This window comes from Apteryx mantelli, chromosome 14, assembly GCF_036417845.1.
Source record: "Apteryx mantelli isolate bAptMan1 chromosome 14, bAptMan1.hap1, whole genome shotgun sequence".
Taxonomy (NCBI): domain Eukaryota; kingdom Metazoa; phylum Chordata; class Aves; order Apterygiformes; family Apterygidae; genus Apteryx; species Apteryx mantelli.
The window spans coordinates 22,776,294-22,797,390 of record NC_089991.1 but is presented as its reverse complement, the minus strand read 5'-3'; the positions used below and the strand labels follow the sequence as shown (position 1 = coordinate 22,797,390).

General features: G+C 40.4%; 1 protein-coding gene across 2 annotated transcripts in view; it reads right to left on the bottom strand.

The window, feature by feature from the left end:
• Positions 1–751: 751 nt before the first annotated feature.
• The window catches only part of UBE2D2 (ubiquitin conjugating enzyme E2 D2), a 36,022-nt gene continuing 15,676 nt past the window's right edge, over positions 752–21,097 (bottom strand). For both annotated transcript variants that reach the window (XM_067305166.1, XM_067305167.1), the window contains exons 3-7: positions 20,432–20,463; positions 20,256–20,333; positions 20,062–20,167; positions 7,751–7,844; positions 752–5,782 (exon numbers count right to left, since the gene is read on the bottom strand). In XM_067305166.1, coding sequence (XP_067161267.1) covers positions 5,737–5,782; positions 7,751–7,844; positions 20,062–20,167; positions 20,256–20,333; positions 20,432–20,463 — 356 coding nt within the window. In that variant the 3' untranslated portion in view covers positions 752–5,736. The remainder of the gene's footprint in view (positions 5,783–7,750; positions 7,845–20,061; positions 20,168–20,255; positions 20,334–20,431; positions 20,464–21,097) is intronic.

The following is a 21,097-nucleotide window of genomic DNA, read 5'->3' as shown; positions in this document are numbered from 1 at the left end:
TAAGAGATGTATTAATAAGAGATGATCATCATAAATATACCTGATCATCTTAAAAAGGACCATTTTCTCACAGATGGGCAAGAAGAGTCAATACATTAGACCCCTCTTGCCCCGAGAGGTTTTGACCTAACCATATGACTATAAAAAGCCAATATTCATTCTCACACAGTGGAGGAAATGGGGAGTCAGGCTGAGAGGCAAAAACAGGAGACTAGAACAAAAAGCACTGTTGCCAAATTGGAGGAGGAACAGTAAAACATAGGGGTGAGTCACTTGTGCTGTGGGAACCTCTGAACAGTCAAGATTGCTCTCATCTCCTTTGATGACACAGATGCCTTGTGCTCTTGCACCAGAGCAGAGTCCAGCTTGACAGGACCAACAGTGAGCCCACTAAAGTAAAGACAGATGTTAGCACTGGCTTGTTTTTAAAATCAGAACGCAAACACTTACAAGAACTGATTATAAAAACTGGTGAGAGCCTACACATATCTAAGACAAGAAGTAGGCAGAAGACCATCAGGGTTACTCAATATTGCCCACAAATTAATGCCCATCTTCGGAGTGCAAGCCAAACTTAGCAGCAAGTTAAGATTACATAAGGCTACTAGAGATGACAGAGCAGAGGAGAGTTCACTGAACTATCAGTGAGAAGGAGACTAGTTACAAGAGAAGAGAAAAAGAAACATAGGAAGACAAGCTCTAAAAAGGAGTAAAGGCAGTTAAAGCAAAAAAAAAAGCAATCAAGCCACAGTAAGTTTAACGGAATTATTTAATGGTGATCAAATTCCAACACATTACAACAGTACAAGTAGATAATGTTAGAATAGATCTATTCACACACACTTTCCAGATGAGGGTAAGGTAGGGGCAGCAAGATGGTAGTTGTAGGAATTTCTCCTAATACCTCTGATTGCTGTTACACACGCAGGGGTTGGTCTTCATAGATCCAGAATGCTGGACAGCAGGTTTTTCCTGTTTTTAATCCTCCATTGGGCTCCCTTCAAAGCATTTCTTGTCCCTGTGTATTCCCTGTAGTAAACAGCTTCTGCCAAACCCAAAACAACTAACATTTGCCACTTTGGTCATGGACTTGCTATAGAGTTGAGTCTAGACAGAGGAGCCAAAGAATGGAAGGAAACAAGAGCTCGGGGGGGGGGGGGGGGGACTGAATGTTTTTCAGCTGTAAGGGGGAGTCAGAGAGGCAAACTTCTCTAATGCTGAAGGAATGAGAGCAAAATTGCTCCAAGGGTAGTTAAGGAGTGGTTGTGACAGAGGACAGCCTTCCCTCTACTCCAGTATCTCTAGGGGTTTTCATTCTTGTAGAAGAATGCTTCTAAGCTTTGCCTGGGCAAGCATGCATGCCCAGAGCCAAAGCCAAAGGGCTCTCCAAGTCACAGCACAAGCGCTGCTGAGCATGTTCAGCGATATTTTGTCATGTTATTCCGACTCTTTAGAGCAAGATGACATTTGAACAGTAACTGCTTCGCGCAGGACCCCTGCACCTCCCACATGCCCAGGTGTTCTGCCATGTTCTCTCCAGCAGCAAGAGCTGCTCTGGGCACATGAAGAATACAGCAAAGATACAGCAAAGCACTTCCACCATCCTTCCTTCAGGCTTCTGATCTTTTACTATTTATCAGAATGAAGATCAAGGAGAACAGCTCAAGAGCAGTTTTGCTGCTGTGAATAGTAAGATGACAACTAAGATGGTCAGAAAAAGCAGCCAGGCATTTCTGTCACTAGCTGCAGCTTCTGAGAACTAGAAAAGCTACCACTTGGCCTAAAGTGGCAAGAGACAGGTTACCACTTGCTTTACTGAACACAGTAGGGACACACGATTGTATCTAACTTAGTTTCACTGTGTTTTGCTACATCATTTGACATGTGCAGACAGCAAACAAAGATCTGTAGACACTTCAACATGCAGCTTATTTTAAAGCATCGGTATAGCAAAGCAATCTCAATGCAAAATTACTCTTGCATTGCCAAAAGGCTATGACTAAAATGCTGTTAGTACTTCCTACCTAAGGATAAGCTAGATACATCAAGCACAGTACTCTGGAGTACGCCAGTACTGTCTAGAATCAGCTTCATCCTAATAACTAGGAGGCTGGATTCTACACAAAGGCAACATTACCTGTTTAAGCTAACTGGCACTTCCTGCACACTGAGCAGCAGCCATTTAGTGTTGAGCTAGAGGATCATGTCATCTTGTCCACAAGTATGACAGATGTATGCAGATAGCCCCTGAAAACTCGAGTTACAAACAATACACATTAGAAGTGGGTAGATGCACTGTCAAATAATCCCAGCTGCTTGATACAGGCAATGGTCCTAAAAGATTTACATGCTGTATGGCTCACTGAACTTGAAGTCGTTTGTCCTCTGGTTTATTCTGTTTTAGTGGATGGGTGTTGATGAGCACATCCAATGCATCCAGTCATGTAAGTGTTCCAGCTTTACATCATGGCCAGAGTTAAAGGAATCTAAATAGCTGAAGAGTAACTATAAAAAAACAGACTTGCTTAGCACACAGCAAAAGGAAAAAAGGAAATTGAATAAGCACTTACAATCTATGTCCATAGAAGTCTCAGTACAGAGAGCCATGCAAAGATGCAAAGTGAATAGTTAACTGTTAAAATACTATCAAGTAAAAAAAAAAAAATTTGGACAGCGACTGAAAAACACTTCACATGACAATTTCAGAGTTTCTAGAAAGGCAAACAAACAGAATCTGTGGCTTCTTGTACTGTTTCATGCTTTGTAACATAGCTGGACAATACAAGGGTTTCAAAACAGCAAGTCAGTGTGACACCCAGCCCTAAGAATGGCTATGACATGGATCACATGTTAGGTTAAATCCTTACAGAGAGCTCCCTTACCTAGTTCACAGTACCACCCTCAACAAATGGCCAACCCACATGAGGGACAGCACAGGAACTCCTTGAACAGTATTGCCAAGCTTTCTTTGACCAAACCATGACTTTTGTGATACCACCAGCAAAAAAAGTCCAAACTGTTTAAGCATTTCATTCCAAAAATATGACAATCACTTCAACACAAGCAAGTGTTAATACAGTACACAAGCTGAAGTTATTCAAGCATTCAGGACTTGACTGTTACAATTAATGTATGGTTACACCGCTTTGTCACCTAGAATATGCTACTTCTGCAGCTTCACAGAAAGGGAAGCCATCATCCTCAATTTCTGTACTTGTTACTATTCCTTTCTTTTGCTCTCCAGCTTAGAACTCTTTTGTACAGGCCTCTTGATCTGTTTTGGTCCTCAGCAGTTATAGTTACCAGACAGACCTGTCCCAAAAATTGTTCTTGTAAAGCAATAAAGGGAGCCCACCCAAAATAGCTTGCTGCAAGGTTTGCAACAACTCCAACCAAACCTGTTTGTACATCTCAAAGGAAATATGACATACACTCCCTACAGAAACCTGGGTGGATGACTTCACTGTAGCTGCTGCATGTTTTCTCTCCCCCATCACCAAGGGTCCAGCAGGAGTGCTAGCCTGCATGTTAAGACAGAGGTTTAGTAAGAAGTAAGGCCAGATCACAATTAAAGGTTAATAAAAGACCAAGAGCTCAGGTAAACTTGTAGCTACTAGCCTACTTTCTAATTTTGCCACTGCAGCATAGTTTTCATGTTAGAGGCTATGTTTCTATGCAGGGCCACACTTCAGTGGTAGGCCGCTTAATGTTTGCTAAACCAGAAGAGACTAACACCTTGTGGCATAAAAGCATTGAGTTTAAGAGGACTCAATAGCCAGTTCATACCTCTGTATACCATGTTTCTCCCAGCTCCCCAGTAGCTCTGGGTCATCCCTATTCCTGTCACTCAGCCACAACACATGGCCATGTGCTCCAATTCTTTTCAATTGAAGCTCTGCACCATTGTTTTAGAGCCACCTTCATCAGAACCACACTGCTTCACCCCCACGCAGCGGTTCTCAGGCAGCAAGCCTGTCACATTGCAAAGGCAGCAGTCTTCATGTCTGCTGAAGATGCACGCATATCAAAGTTTCACCTACAGCTTGCTGTACAGAAGACTCCAAAAACACTGCTAACATTTATATCCAGAAGTGTTTATACAAGGACATTGAGAGATGAGACAAGTGGAACAGATTTAGACCAAAAGCAGTGGACATTTATTCCTCATTTGTGCAAGAGTGTAAAGATGCATTTGAAAATGGATGGGACAGACCCCTGTGGCCGGAGAGCTGGAGGCTACAGCCTCTCCTTCAAAGTTGATGGCTTTGTTTACAATTATATTAAGAGGAGATAAATTTGTAGACTCACCTATTTCACATGAATGATGCTGGCAAATACACTTGTATACAAAGAAAAGTTTCAAACTACATTTTTCACTAGATTCAAGTGAAGATTTTGTTCAAAAAAGACACATACAAGTACAATTTAAAACTGTATGAACATTTGCAAATGTTTAGTGCAAAGTAATCATGTAAAAGCTACATTTTATGAAAGTTTGTGCTGATGTGTTTGGTAATTTTTTTTTTTTAAACCCTTTTACATCCATTATTTTAGTTACATAAGGTTTCACTTACCTACAGTACATATGCATTGTGTTAAGTCCCATGCAAGTGGGAATAATACCATTAGGCTTTGTAAAAATGTCACTCAGATTCTCATTTAGTAAACTGCTTATTTGGTTTAACAGTCAAGTTCCTGGCACACTACACATCTTGATTTCATGTAAGCTTTTAAGCTTATGTCTGTCTTGTTCAGGTGCATAGCCTTGTGTGATGCAAACCAAATTGCTTCATGATTTTCAAATGCAACCATTTGTGAAAGCAGAAGTTTTAGGGAAATCCACCATTAGTTTTAGCCTGTAACAAACTGCTCTTAAAATTAAAAGCCTATTCACACAAAGTTATATGTAATGACTGTAGTAATCAGTTTATTACACAGATTAATCATTCTTGAACGTACAAGCTCCAGGGGAGCAGTTGGGTCTTTAAATATACACAAGTTTTCTGTCAAATGAATTTTTACCCTTACATCCAGAAAGACCTAAGCAGTTAAAAAACTTAAGAAAAATAAGAGCTATTAGCTATGTATTAACTGAGAAACCACATACAAACCAAAAAAAGTATGAGGGAAGGGAGAGAGAGTTGAAACAAATCAACATCACTTGATGCACTAATAGCTCCAATCCATTTAAATGTTGACCAGTTAAACTTAGACCTTAAACACAGGATGTGGGTACAGTTTATCTCATTGGTCATAACATTTACCTAAGGTGTAGGTCCTTCAGAATAAAATGAATACAGAAACAGCTTCAAGTTCTTCACCTTGCTTTTCATAACTGTTATGAGTTTAAAAGGATTCCACTTAAAATCCTTCATGGATAGGCAAAACTGTCCCTAGAAATATATAACACCCACCAGAACTCTCCCATTCACATTGTATTACCCAATTAAATCAACAAGGAATGCTTTTAGGCTCACAAAGTTATGATTGAAGAACTAGCTTTTCACACACACACACTTCTTTGCTAGGAGTCAATGTTGGTACGGGGAAATACAGTATTTCTATTTTGTTGTTCCAAGTATGTACAACACGCAGCACTGCTGTATCAGGTAAACATGTGCACAGGGGAAGATGAGGCGTGGGCTCATAGAAAGCAGTCAAATGGAAATCAAAAGGACTTTCTCTTTCAGAGTTCCCCTATCTTTATTTGTAGAGGTTATCCAATAATTTCTTTAATTACATCGCATACTTCTGAGTCCATTCCCGAGCTATTCTGTTGTACCTGTATGTATAAAAAGAGGATTTACTCAACATAACATCCAAACAGCATATTTCAACTCCAGCAGTCTAGTCTACACATGGCACCAACTTCAGTTCTCTCCAGTAATATGAGTTTGTCAAATTTAAGGGCAAACTAAAGTATCAGGCAAAGAGGAGGGGAACAAAAGAATCCACACTGCTTCATGGAAAGAAAAAAAAAGAAAAAACACACAACACCACACACACCCCACACAAACGTTGCATGTTTATAACAGGAACAGAAGATCTTTGTGACTGAAGACACAAAAAAGCCAGTGCATATTTCAGAGGAAAGTATTTTCAGGAAGTCTTTACCTGCTCCCTCCCTCCAACTATTGTATATTTGGGAAAACTATTACCACATATAGTCAATTTGGCATTCTGGAAAAAATTCAAATTATTATTTCCCTCCCACCCCATTCTTCCACTCTTACAAATAAGATTAAACCTAACTCCTAATGTATACTAGGCAGTTGAATCCCGACAGGCTTGCAACAGCCTTTTGGACTGCTTTTTTCATGCCAGTCATCAAAACAGCCAAACATGATGTATATCAGGACACAAAGTTCGTCCACCAGAAGTTTTTATTCTGAAGGCACAATATGCTCCTTTTTGCAAGCCACCTGTCCTTTTTGCACTAAAACGCCCTTCATAGCCAGAGTCACATCTAGAGGAAGCTCAGAATAGTTATGTAAAACAGAGCAATCATTGTGATTAACAGTACTGATAAAAGCTGTATTTCTGACAATACAAGCTGTTCTCATTCTACAGAGTTTTTAGGAAAAAAGCCTAAGACACTATAGTAGCAAGAAGTTTTCTAGTTATATACATTGACTAAGAATACTGACTGGAATTCTGCCTGCAGAAGAAAGCTCTCTAGCCCAAGAAATTAGACAAACCACTCATGTGAATGCAGGAAAGCAAGTGCTACTTCACTGTTCTGAGACTACTCAAAAGCAAGTCCAGTTATATTGCAGCACAAAGCTTTCATATTTTTGAAAAAATAAGTGTCCTGCATACATTAAGTGCAGATCAGCCACTATTAACTGTGTCTCAAAAGACAGACTGCTAGTCTTGCAGCTCTGATCAAGAACAGGCCGCATGGACTTCCCTAACCCTGCTTCTCAATCTTCCAGTATAATGAGCAAGTTTCTGGATTATTTCCCCTTCCTCCCTATCTTGTTCGCATTGGATGACCATGTAACTTCAGAAATTAACACTGTCGATCAGATCTGTAAGGGAACAGTGAGGTGGAGGAATGCTTACAATAGTCATTGCTGCTTTCAAACAAAGCAATTTAAAGCTTTTCATTAGTGCTGGAGTCCTCTCCTCCTCTTTTTGTATTTTGCTTCACAGTAAGCTTGAGAGTCCTCCCATCCCACCCCTACATCACTTGTTCTTCCCTTGTGTTGTCAAACGAAGGTGAAACAAGGCATTTTTGTTATTTTCTTGCTTGCACAACCCCATTACCAATAGCTAGCATGGAAACATTCTCCCACTAAATAACTTGCTCTCCCTCTGCTGGTTACATAGTATTAAAGCACACAGTGAGGCTCTTGAAGCTGTTCAGCTTAAGAGTTTCTTACAAAATACAGGTTTGCATTATTGTTCACTCAGCACTTCCGTTAAACTATGTCAAGCAAACCTGTAATTAACAACACTAATGAAAAACTATTTTGTGAGGTAAGAACTCTGTAACAAACCCACAGAAGTACAAGATCCCCACATACTTAACTTCCAATAGCATATACATACTGTTCCTGGAATTCTAATACAGTTATTTTAACAGCATTGCTGTAGGAATATCTCTACAAAGACCACGGTTTAAGTGTAAAGGCAAATCAAAGATTGACTCTTTTGCAAGAAGCAGCTCCTTCCAGTTCCCCTTTACTATTTAAGGGTGGATTCTGCTCTGTCAAGGATGTTACAAGCTTTTGGCTTCCATACTCACTTTTCTCTATCTGTTTTGTAGATCCGTGCAATCTCAGGCACTAAAGGATCATCTGGATTGGGATCACACAACAGAGAACAGATGGACAAAAGTACTAGGGAGAGAAAAAGAAATACTGCATTAGAGTTTACGTGCAGCTGAAGACACCTGTAGAAGTAAGCCAGCCTCTATTTGCTTCCCCCTTGGCATGACTGTAAAAACAGCAAGGAGCAGTCAATCCCACATACTTCAGCCAAGCGACTTTGTACAAAAAATTCTTACCATTTAATAAGCAGCTTTGCATGACCACAAGTTTGTTCAAGTATTACCACAACAACTGGAAACCTTCTGGACAGGAGTATCTGATTACAGCCTTAAATCACAGGTCAATACGGAGCCCCGTTTGAAACATTACCCGGAAGCCTTCTCAGAAAGTGTCCCTGCTTTTACATTTGAAATGCAGGTTTCTCCTAACCCAGATAACCTCATTGTCAGTGACAAGCAGAAGCACTAATCAAGAGTCAAAATGGAGACAAACCCAAAGATGAAGAAAGCCCGAACTGCTCACAGCTACTTAATCAGTTTTTTAAAGTCCTAGCTTTGCACAGAGAATTAAGAGGCTTCATCCAATTATTTTCTCAGCATAATGTGGGCTGAGATAGCTTAATTGTAAAATAGTACTCAACATGAACTGAGAAAGCACAACTTACTGTATTCATACCAAGCACAACGCCCTAAACTTTAACACTGTACTATAAATATGTACAGTATATATTCCAGAAGCCACATCCCGCTCAAATGATGATGCTTTGTGTAGCATTAACCTTTGTCCATATAAGGAGTTCGAAGACTACTTGCAAAACTACAGGCAGCACATGCACATTCCTACGTTTGCAAAGTGGACAAGAAAAGGCAGCAAGTCATAAGCAAAGTACATTGGAACACTACAGTAAGTGTGCCATGGCCTTCTCGCCCCTTAAGAAGGGCCAAACAATCCTCTGATTGAAACAGGCTGAGAGAAAGTGGAACAAATAATGCCACTCTATGCGTCCTTTCACTGCAAGCAGCAACAGCAGAGTTGTCACAAGGCATCCTCCAAGGAAGCTGAAGATGACAGCATTTTTTTAAAGCCTGAAGCTATAAACACTAAACTGTTGAAACTTCCATCAGTTGCTACTGTTAAGGGGAGCAGATGAGGCAGAAATACGACTGCACTGAAAGATGTCAGCTGAAAGTCAAAGACTAGCATACATTTAACCTTGTTTCACTTATATTTTTTAAAAAGGTAGCTCAAAATAGAGACCACAAAACAAAGAATGGCTAGATGCAGCAGGAGAGAAGTGGGAGAACAGGTCTGATACTCACTTAAGCTGTACAAGGTTTTTTTTGATTTTTTTTTTTTTAAGTTAGGACAAAAAACTAGTTAAGCTTTCACTTAACTGAACTAGTTACTGGCTAAGCGACATGTGTGGTGGTAAGAACACTAACTCTCAGTAACCCAAATTAGTTCAGTTTTCCAGATAATTTGTACAGTTCATACAAGCTGCTTGATCCTGATCTAAGCAAACACGTTTCTTGTTCTGGAATAAATAAATATCCTTCTTCAAGCATCCTGTTCCAGTCTGGGCCCAAGACGGCACCGTAACCTAGAAGCAGTTGATGTCTTGTGTACTGAAGAATGATCCCTTTTTCTAGTTGGAGACTATCAAGAAACAAAACCTCCAAGATAGTCCTGATCAACAAAGTATGAAGACAATATAATTTTGCCCAATTAGTCTTAGAGTTTTAGATACTTAAAAACTCAGTAATATGTAAATACTCAAGCTTCTCTCATCAACTCTACTTGTCTAAAATCCTGACAGCATTTGGGCCACACGTCCCAGAAAAGCAGCAAAGTCTCTACTGCAAGTACCTCTAGGAAAAAAAAAAGCAGCTTTCATGCTTCAGAAGTGTTACATCTTAAGACAGCACAAAGGTTTATCCTTACAAGTGTCAAGCTTCTACAAATAACTTTTTTAAAAAAGATCCAGTCCTTTCTGGTCTCAAGTCCTTTGGTGTCAGTCATCTCTTGCTGTTCATGAACAGACTATCCAAAGAATAAGTCATTTTAAAATTTAAAAAGCCACTAATTTCCAGTTTCACTGTGTTATTTTCTCCTGTTCACTTGTAAGTTACAGCTTATTGATTCTCTGCCATCGATTGCCACTTAGAACATTTATTCAACTACCTCTCTGAACATGGCTTCACACCACGAAGATTTTAACTCTGTTGTGCTTGAGGCATGCAAAAATCACTGCTCCTGAACTGCTGTCCTTTAACTTAACTGAAAGAAAGGAGCAAGTTGCTATGGCATCCAAGGTTGTAACGTACACAGCAGGTTTAGCATGTGCAATACTTCCCCATCACTTCCAGCTATTTTCTACATATGGCCAGAGTAAGACTCACATTAGTGTTCAGCAACATGGATATCTACCACCTTACACCCAGCAGCTGCTAGTCAGTCAGTTTAGCATGAACATGGCAACGCCTCCAGCTATTTTCCCATCATGTATTTCTTTGCACTCAAACTTCACTGCTATTCTGCTGGTCATTCAAGCGCCTTCAGGTGATCCAGTGAGAAAATAAGTCAACACCTGTCCCCTCCCTTTAGCACCCAAACACTTGGTTGAAAAGCTCTGAATAGATTTCCTCCTGCTCCTCTTAACTATTGTTACACAGCTTGCCCTGAGTTTTGTCTCCCCACAGTACTTTAATAACCTAAGACTTCTTTTGAACAAGGCAATCCACCCTTCACAGGTAAAACCTGGGTTTGAGCCTGTTCAGTCTTCTCTGCCTACCTTCCCCAACCTTTATAACGCCTCCTGCTCAGTGCCTACGGCATAGGGTGGGAGTTCCTCCTTGCACACCTCACAGCAACCTTGCCCCACTGCCATCTGCTCCAAGCGCCAGACCACAGGCAAAGGCAGTGCTCAGCTGTTATGTCAGCCCACACACCAGGATATCCTCTGCTCCGTCCCCTCTAGAGCAACAGCAATACCACAGGTTAGTGCTGCACACGTCAGTTTTTTCTGACACAATTCAAGTCTGCACTGAACAGCATTTCCCTTACCGAAAGGGAAAGGGGAGGTAATCAGCATCCTAGTCCAGGAGCTTGCTCTTTGTTTACAAGCTATTACAGCGAGCATATCGGTGCTACTTCCTGGCCATTACAAATCCCGTGCCACTAATATCCTCGTTTTCCCAAAATGGGTTGTGGTTTGTTAGAACTGAATCAATAGCTAAATGCTTTCAGTGATGAATTCTGGTGACCTAGTAAATTAGAAAAGCCATTTCACTCTTCAGTACTTCATTTGCATTAAAGTATCACTCCAGCCACCTACTAAATGGACATGAGCAGTGCTGCTAACTCAGTTGTTTTTTTTGTTTTTTTGTGTTTTTTTTAAACGATTCTCCATTATGCTTCCTCTTGCTGGTAACTTTAAATCTTTCCTTCTTATCTGTATAGCTTCAGCAAGCAAAACATTTAACTGGAGTTTGATCTAAAGCAGTTTAATAGCCTACTGAACCCAGGTATTTGTCCAATATTAATTCAGGAAGTTGGTCTGTTAAGGTTTTTCTTCAGAGCACTCCACATACTTCCATGTTTTACACCAATTAACATAAGCAACCTGCAAGCCAGTCTTACAAGCTCTTAGAGAAACTTTTCTCATGAAATTTAAGGAGTCAAGTGCAAGGGGAAAGAGGGAGGAAGTAGTTAAAGGGGGGGGGGCGCCTAGTTATGCATGCAAGTTCTCCTCTGATATCCAGAATAATTGATTAAACCAGCACTGTGGCACAGAGACTCTCCAGACCCCCTTCTGCAGTGCAATTAAGCATTATAGCAATGAAGTCCATGGTAAAACTTTGATGTTTACTAGTCATTTGACTACAAGACTAGCACAAGAAAACAGTAAAATATAAAGCATAAACAACAGTTCACAAAAGGAAGTCTTGTGACCACAGAATTAGGTTGAGCAACTACACAGAACAGGTAAGTCACCAGTAACATCGTTTTACACCACATTCTGTTTCAAAGCATATCCTGTTTGCCCCACATGACAACAGGTGAAGTCCGCTTTAGCAGTATCAATTTCCTTCTAGAGTCTTTCACTGAATGGCATATAGAAGGGTGCACAGTTCTGAAGTCAAATTTGGATTTTTGACAGTAATAGCAAAATAAACAAAACTACACTTCCCACTGATTCAAGGGGTTCTCAAATACAGAGAGCTGCTTCTCATTTCTTCAGTTTTAACTGTCAAAGCAGTCCAGTCTGTGGCAAAACACTAGGCACAAACAGCCAAGTTTGTTTCAAGCGCCCTTTTGTTCACAAATTGATTTTGCTTCTAACTATGTTTGTCTGATCCTAAATGTGCAGCCTGTTTAACTTAGATGGCAATCAGAGTTGGAGTATCAATCTACTGCAGACAATGAAGAACAGCTTATCTTTTAGTAGACTTACTGCTATAAACTAGCATGGACCAAATATTTCACAACACCTAAACAAGGAACTGGGAGAAAGGAATCAACCAGAGAATGCTAACAGAAGAGTGTTCCTAAGTAGTAATGGGCTTAATTTTTCCTAAGCACATTTATAAAAGACCACTCTCATCAAGCCCACTTGAGCCCAAATGAGACATTTTTAACATTTAGTATTAAGAACGCTCCAGCAACATGTTCTTTGAAACAAACTGAAATCTACCAGTGTAATGCTGTACATCTCTGATCTGAATTTCCATTGCAAGACTTCCCTTGAAAGGGCACATAATGTTTTAAAATTCAAGGACAGCCTTACTCAAGGTGGACTTTATGTGCAGGGACTCGCATCATTTACAGCTTGTCAACAAGCTTTGCTGCAGTTTATTGGTGGATGAGAATCCAGCTCATCTTCTCAGAAGGCTTCAGTGCAGTGCTCTCGAATCAGTAAGAATAGCCTACCATTTCTGATAATAAGCTATTTCATCTTTCTGGTTCTTCCAAACCTCAGACTGAATTTGCACCTACCTGCAGTTTCAATATGTGACCTCCACAGTTGGGTCTTTTCAACCACTACACTGGAACCTGAGCTGGCTCAGCCGCTAGCCAGGACAGAATTCATAAAAGAAGCTCCCTACAGACCTACTGCCTCCTAGCACCAGCTCAATGAGCAATATGGAACACAATATCACCATCTGTCTACCGGAACATGCTACTGGCACATAGAAAGCCAAGAAGCATGAAAAGTTCCTGGAACTCAGGGGCAAATAGACTGCTTTATAAAGCACAAGCCCCAAGCTCCAGGTGGAAGGAGTGAGCTCCACAGCCAGGAAGACATCTTTCCCAGCGTCTCAACAGGAGCAGGAAGTAAAGGTGCCTAGCTATTTACACATGGCAATTAACTTCTGCTGATGGCAGGGATGATTTTGTAATCAAGTGACTCTCAGTTACATGATGCTTACCCTATGGGACAGCTTTGCATATCCAGGATATGCAGTCATGGCTGAAGGCCACCTTTAGACCTCAGAAGAGGCCATATGTTCCAGTGTATAAGACTTCTGCATGTTAGAAACAATTGGACTAAGTCTATTCCTACAAAGCCTGACAGGCAAGTCCAGACACAATTGAAAGCTTCTAGTTAAATCTGGTTAGAGCATGACTCTCTTCCAGATAGAAGACCCAAAAGCTGCATCTTCTGGATTCTTTAGATACCAGCACTAGGAAGTGCTTGTTCTGCCCTATCACCCTATACTGAGACAGAGAACTAATACAGAAATACACACACTTTTGAAAGAGAAGCCTGAGATGACCTGCAAGACATGGATTCCAAGAGATTGCCAAAGGAGCTGGTGTTTATCTCCACGTTCTCACTGTAGAAACAACCTTCAAAATTCAAAACAAAGCATTCAAACATTGTCTGCAAAGCCAGAATGGGTCTAACATCCACCAGTTCCAATTGTCCCTTCAACACAGTACTAACCACTAAATATATACACACACTACTATTTAAGTCTAGTTAGAATGGTGAGCAACAAAGCTTGATCCAATAAAGCACTGGGCTCTTTAAGGGTGACAAGGAGAAGCGAGTGAGAAGCAACAGAATGTCCAGTTGAATCACAGCAGGCAAGAACAAGCATCAATTCCTCCATGGTGATGAGCTACCAGAAAGGAACATCCTAGCTGGTTATGTTCTGACTCAATATTTCTCTGGAAGGAAATAATTACACAAAAAAAAGAGGGGCCAATCTGAAATTCACTTAGGAGTAAAATGATTTGGGATTAGGTTAGACAGCACCAAGAAGCCTGGGTCAGACATGGAATATCAGTGAAAGCCCTAGTTCTCTCCTTGAAGACTCCTATCTTAGCCTTGATGTTAAAGGCAAAGAGCAGAGAACTCAAAATGCATAGGATTTTAAGAAAAACAGACCAACTGCCTTTTAGAAAAGAAGTCATTCCTGTTGAATCAAGTCCTGCATGGGGCAAAAGACCTCAGCAGACACCAGGTCAGCCTTCTCCCACCAAAGGAAGGTCCACCTTTAAGCAAGCTTAAAGACTGCAACAAAGAAAGTTCACCACTGTATTGAGGTGATGAGACCGAGACATCTGGCGTATAAGCAGCTTGTCAAAAACATCAGGGTGGTATCTACCCAGCTATTAGTCCTGGCTGAAGTCACACAGTAGTCTCAAAGATGACCATATAATCAAAAAGCTTGTGCACTGACACAGAACAGTTGGATAAAGCAGAGGAGTATCAACTCTTGCACACCACGTCAATAGCATGAGTTCACAGTAATGGGGAGAAAAAAAAAAGCCTATCCTTGCCTGCTCTGTTCCAGATACTGATGTAACATTTGTCACTTAAGTTCCTTCTGTAAGAGAAAAGTTGTCATGGTTCTGGAGAACAGGCCACAGGCTTTGCCATACAGTGTTGGGCTTCCTGATCTGTCAGTGAAGACAAAAGCCAGTTTCTGGATAGGACAGTAATGAAGTCTGTCAGCTGAAGCTTAATTCAGCTAGTTACTCTGGGGATTATGAAACACCTCTGCTAACATAAATTACAGTTGGGGACACATATCACTGCTCAGGAATTAATTCCATTTCAGAGGATTTATTCAGCTGCCCCACTTCTCATACCAGCTAAAGCTCCTCCTTTCCTAATCATCAGCCTGACAGATAAAAAACCTCTCATCTAGGTCTACTACTACTTGAATCTGCTGGCAGCCTTGTGCTGCTGTTAAAGTACATGCCTGCGGGACTACCACATTGAAGACTTATGGACTTTCTTGGGGGACAAGCACAGAGCAAGCATGATGGTTGAAGGATTGGCAAAACATAAGCAAGTTCAAACACCTGGAAAGGACTAAGTGGAAAGGAAAAACCCTACCATTTACACAGCTGTATTCTCTTCACATGAGGGGCTGAGCTTGTCAGGGCTCCTGGGAGTACCACAAAGCAGAAGTTGAATGACAGTGCTTATATCTAGCACAGGCAGAGCCACAATGTGAACTAACATTCAAGAAAAGCTCAGAGAGGCAGCATATTCTGGAAAACATGTGAGTGGAAAGGGTTTGACTCAGTTGAAATGATTTCTGTGGAAGCAAGGGTGTCACATGAGTGATCAGCTGCCTAATGTGACACCAAGCAGATTAAGGAATTTGGCTTTATATTGCTATTTTAATTTTTCATTTGCTATTTTAATCTCATATTACAGCTGAGATACCTTGAAACTTGATCAAATGAAGCAATGCTGAGCCATTTTTTCCTCATACACAAAAAATACATATGAAATTTGCTGACTCTCTCATAAGGAAGTAGTCAAAATAGCTTTAGCCTGTATTCTTCAGAATGCCACTCTATTCCTCCAAAAATAGAAAACAGACAGCTCTTGGAAGGATCACCTATACAAGCACCATATTTGGGTTTCAGACCCCAGGCTTTCAAACTTTGAGGCATACAAGTTGTCAGAGTGCTGTATCTGCACTCTCATCAGCACTGACAAGAAGAGTTAGAGGTATGTAGCACAAGAGCACACCTGAAGAGACTGCTCTACCAGGGTTAACTTCAGATGTTAGCTTCTGAGCAACTGGCTTGTGACTGAATGGACAAGATGCATCTGGGTAAACACTCATAAAAGTAACCCTGGACTCTGCTTGAGGTAGAGTCTACTTCTTCACCACAGTCCCATTTCAGACTCTTTCAGCAATCTTACCTAGTCTTACAGGAAGTGTAGCTTTAAATCTGAGTAGTTTAACCTTCTTGCTTCAAAGTAACTTAAATTCCTGCTAAGCCAGTTCAACAATTTCTGGATGCTGAGAGAAGAGAGATTAAGTTTTACGCAGTGCAACACACCTGGGAAGTCACACAAGTAAAGTTCACAAGAGTTGGAAGTGCTAGAATTAGTTTCCCATAAAACCCTAGCTCAGCACACGCGTACACAAATCATTATTTTGCAGCAAACCCATGACTCCTCCCCTCCCCCCCATATCTGGGCAAGCATTACAACAGAAATCAAAAGCCAAGAGGATGATCAGTAACCAAGTTTCTCATTTTCCCGAGACTAGGACTTGAGACTTCGTGATTTGAGATACAGAAATGCTGAGTCTTCCCCCATGCAACTGAAGATGGAAGCACTAGGAAGATGAAGTTCATTTAAAGTTTGCTCAGTACTTGGGAATTCCCAACAAGTCTTAAAACAGTGATTGTTAAATACCTGCACCTGTCAGAGCAATACCACAGAAAACTCACATTGCACTGAACATACGAGCAAACAGTGTTAAGTTGAATTCATGAAGTGAGACTGAAGTTACTCACTGCCATTGAACACACAGCCTCCCAGTGCACTGAATATAAGCTCCATAGTTCATTAGTTAAAAACCACTGTCAAGACACACATACTGGGGAGAAGGGGGAGGGCACGGGGCAAGTTATCCTGACTTTTTCTAAAGGAGTACTTTGGTTAATATTAAACTCTAGCACACCACTTGCCAAATTCAAGAGAAAGGTGTTTTCCAAAAATGGTTAAGGACAGTAGTAATCAGTCTATAAGACATTTTGTTCACCCCTGATTTTCAGACAACAGTAATTCTTATGTATGAATACATTAAGAGAACATTCTTACTTTAAGCCTATGTCTTCTGCTTAAGCTTTGGCATTTAAATCAACTACCAAGGTACATGCTTAAGACAATATTTTAAGATCATTTATTCTTCAATGAATATTTTTAGATCATCATTACTAATATCAGCAACTTAGCTATTTTACTATTTCATGAGACACTTGATGTTCTCCCAATTCTTCAAAACCCTTTTTAACACGTTTAGGAGGGGCAAACACTTAAAGATGGAAAGCAAATCCAAGATGGTAAGTCACCTCTACTATCATATCCAAGATTACTTTAACAAATTATCTATAGAGGGATAGAAACTTTCATATTTAGTGGTCTGAAATGAAATTATTGCAACACTTCCCCAGACTTAGGCATTAGCTATCTAACCTAGCAAAGAGGACAGAGGCAGGCTCCCAAATTAGATGCTCGGAATCCCCTCTGGAGTAGCCTACCCTCCTCTAGAGTGTGAGGAACCAAGATCCTTAAGTACAACTTATATTGGATGGTTAAGCAGCACTGACACAGTCTTTCCCGTTATTTCCACCAAAAAAGTGAAGCTACAGATTTAAACCAAGTCATGGCATACCACTTCACCTCCCCCATCAGAATGGCGGGGGGGAAGACCATGTTCAAGAAGTTTGGGGTACTACACAGCAATTGCAATAGAATATCCAGTCACATGAGCAGCTGACTGATCTCTACCACATGCCTCAGAAGAAAGCAGCTTGTGATAAACTGTTTCCTAGAAGAACTGTTCCTAGTCCTCCCTGTATATTCTGAGTAAACACACCTTTCCGAGCTGTGTTCTAGTTGAAGATTTTAACAGCTTGCTCCCACTGGTATCGCCTTCTAAATGTGCCACAATTCAGGAAATACTTCAAGAAATCCATACTACAAATATTAAGTTGTTGCTTTTGAAGGAACACAAGTTTCAAGCTTAACTACTGTTTTAAATCGTTATTCACTTAAGTTACCTAATCCTACAGCTTCTCCCCATCAGTGGTACATTTGCTCTTTGCTAACTCTTTGATCAGGCATCATAAAGAGTTTTAACCTGATGGAAAACATGTCCACCCTAAAAGATTCAAGTTGCCTTTGTGGAAAATATTAACGCTTGTTCAAGATAAGACTGATTCTTCTAAGTATATGCTCTTCCCCTGTTATTCCCCTAGTTTCAGTCTGCTTTCTGACAAACATCCCTGTTATTTTTGAGGGAAATATTCTGAATTTCTAGAAAGCTATCCATAAGAATTCCTCTTGCTGCCTTTAATTCCTCCACAAAACAAATGCCAACAGAAACTCAGAAAGGACTGTTTTCTCACCATCTAGGTCTGTATGCATTTTGTGCCATACAAAGAAGAGTTTGTGGGATCATACAAGTGAAAGATGAACAGTAATATAAATACATCTATTCCCAGGAAGTATGCTTTAAGGGGGGATAGGAGGGAGTGAGATAGAAGGGGCTACGTAGTACAAAACGGTTACACTGATCCTATGGCTTATTTTAGCTGAGTCAGGAGGATGCAGTTTGAAGCAGGCCAGGGGGTGAAAGGGGGAGAAAGGACTTCAAGGCAGAGAAGGGGAGGAGCTAGAAACATCCAAAGCATGTTGCAACACAAAAACAGTTACACTGTTAATGGCAAGACAGGAAGTTTTATGACTCCTGATACACTGTGACAGCCATAGTAAAAAGCACATTCATGCTCTTAACTGGCCACTTAAGTTCTTGCCCCATCCTTTTGCTTTTAACCATCCTACTGACAGTGTATTTTCTAGTACTTTCAAATATGCTATTTACCACCCCATTGCATATAAGGCCATTTTAGAATGTAAATGAAAGTAAGAATGAAAGTAAGATACTACGCCACATTGTCACATATTCTCCAACTGTAAGCATTACAAACAGACAGCAATTTAATCAAACACAGATACATCTTTCTACCTCCAACAGAAGCTAGTACTTGACTGAAAGCATAAGGAAAGTGGTGTCAACCTGACACCTTGCCCCTTATTAACACCATTTCTTCAGTTCTTTCAACTCGCAGTGAAGACTTTCAGCTTTGTGCACTAGCAGATTCACTTCTGGCAAGGGACAAGTCAAGTATTGTTTTTGCCTTTCCATCTGCTTCTACAAATGCAGAAGACTTTAGCTGGACAGAGAAGGCAACAACTTTCACTGGTTCAGTAAAAGGGAGACAGTTATAAGCAAGAGAAGGGTAACAGGAGTCACCTGTCTGAACCAAAAGAAAGTGTCTGGGAATATCAACACACGTAGTTAGAAGAATTACAGGTAACAGGAGAACGTGCTAGAGCCAGGAGAGGATGCGAAGGATACTGTAATTACAAGTGTCAGGTACTTAAAAGCATATCCAGAAAGTTGGGATACTTGGCAGCAGTTGATTACAGAGCTAACATGAAGCTACAGAACGGAATGATCAAGACATGATCCATGTACAGAAAAGATCCAAAGTTTTCTGAATTGCCATGGCTAGGTCTGCAAACCAATAGCTAGAAGACCAAGAAGATTAAATATGGTCTTCTTTTAAACTTTTTAAAACACCTGACCTGCATTAAACATGAATACCACTTTAATAGGCAAGTGATCTTCCATGGGGACCTCAAATTTTCTTTGGCTAAAAGTAGCATTTAAGATATTGCAAGCCAATTAGTTTTGAAACATGTTTTAATAGTTCATGTCACTGGAAGTTTTGTTAAAAACTTAGCAACTAACTAATTTCTGATGTTCTCTTGAAAAAAAAAATATCCATCTTAGGTGACTCAAAAAAAGTAGGTTTTTCAGTTAGCCTTTAAGGACACACCTGTTTTCCTATGTGTTTTACCTGGTGTGGCTTTTTAGACACTGGAGAAGTCTTGCTTTCTCATGCACTAGGTTAAAGTTATTTTTTAGTTCAAGCATTTGGCCTAAAGCAAAATCTACTGAGGTGCCAAGACTATGTACTTATTAGTGAGAGACCACTAGTAAGACTTATCCAATCCACTGGCAAAATTAATCAGTCTCCCTATGGAGAAAGGGAGATCAGATTTAGAGAGCATTCAGCACTCATGAATTGGTTATGAGGTAGATGTGCGGCCACATGACCAAAGCTGTGACCACAAGAACAGTTAACAGTAGGAATGTAGCAGTTTTCACATTCTAAAACCAAGTCAATAATTCCTTTCAGCAGAGTAAAATTAAATGAGCATGGGAGGTACCTTTTGAAATAGTTAGTGCTGGAGACCACTGTGACCGTAGAATATCAAGACAAATGCTGCCATTACTGTTAATATTTGGATGATAGATTCTTGTTGTAAATGCAACCTGCAGAAGAAGGGAAATTTCAGTGTAGGCTCACAAATGTACATTAAAACACATGGTCCTAAATGGATTTACAGTACAAGCCACTCACCTTAGGTGGTTTGAAGGGATAATCTGTTGGGAAGTGAATTGTCAAGAAAAATACGCCACCCTGATAGGGACTGTCATTCTGTAAATGAAGAAGAATCATTATTCAGTTTGAGAAGTTATTTACAAGAGAGCTAGTCTTAAAAAAAAGTCTATGAACATCAACTCTTTCATACTTACTGGTCCCATTATTGTAGCTTGCCAATGGAACACTGAAAAAGAGAAAAAGTGATTTACTACAGTTTCTGTTTGGAGAAGCTCAAGTAATGAGCTAGTTACTTCCAGACAAAGCACTACAAAGCAGGAGTCTATTTGTAAAACAAAGCCTTCTGAAAGGCTGCAGGGAAGCAAGCCAAAGAACTAAACAGAGACAGGATGAAGTACCCAATGCTCTACACTCACTCAATTTACACTTTTAGAGATTGTTGTGGTAGCATACACCCATCATACCCCCCAAAACATCCCCTCACAGCAAAAATCCAGACAGTTAGAGTCAACATTTTAGACCTAATACAAATTTGTACATTCAGTTTTGCAGTTCCCCATGAATTTCTACAAGTACCTGAACCAAAGCCCAGTTTCCAGCAACTGCAGTGCCCTTTTAGGGTGAGCTACAGCAAAGCAAAGCTGTAGCATAAGCACATCCTTTACTAGGTAGGATCTCTGCCATATAGATTCTTAGCTGAATGGACTGCCTGAGGGTAAGCTTAAGCATTGCATTTGTCATGTGCAAAGAGATAACCTAAAATCAGCAGCATCTCATCTATTTTAGCTTAGTCTCCACACAGCCTCAAAGTTTCAGAGGAGCAGAAACCTAGATTATTTTTAAGAGAGGCAAGAATGACA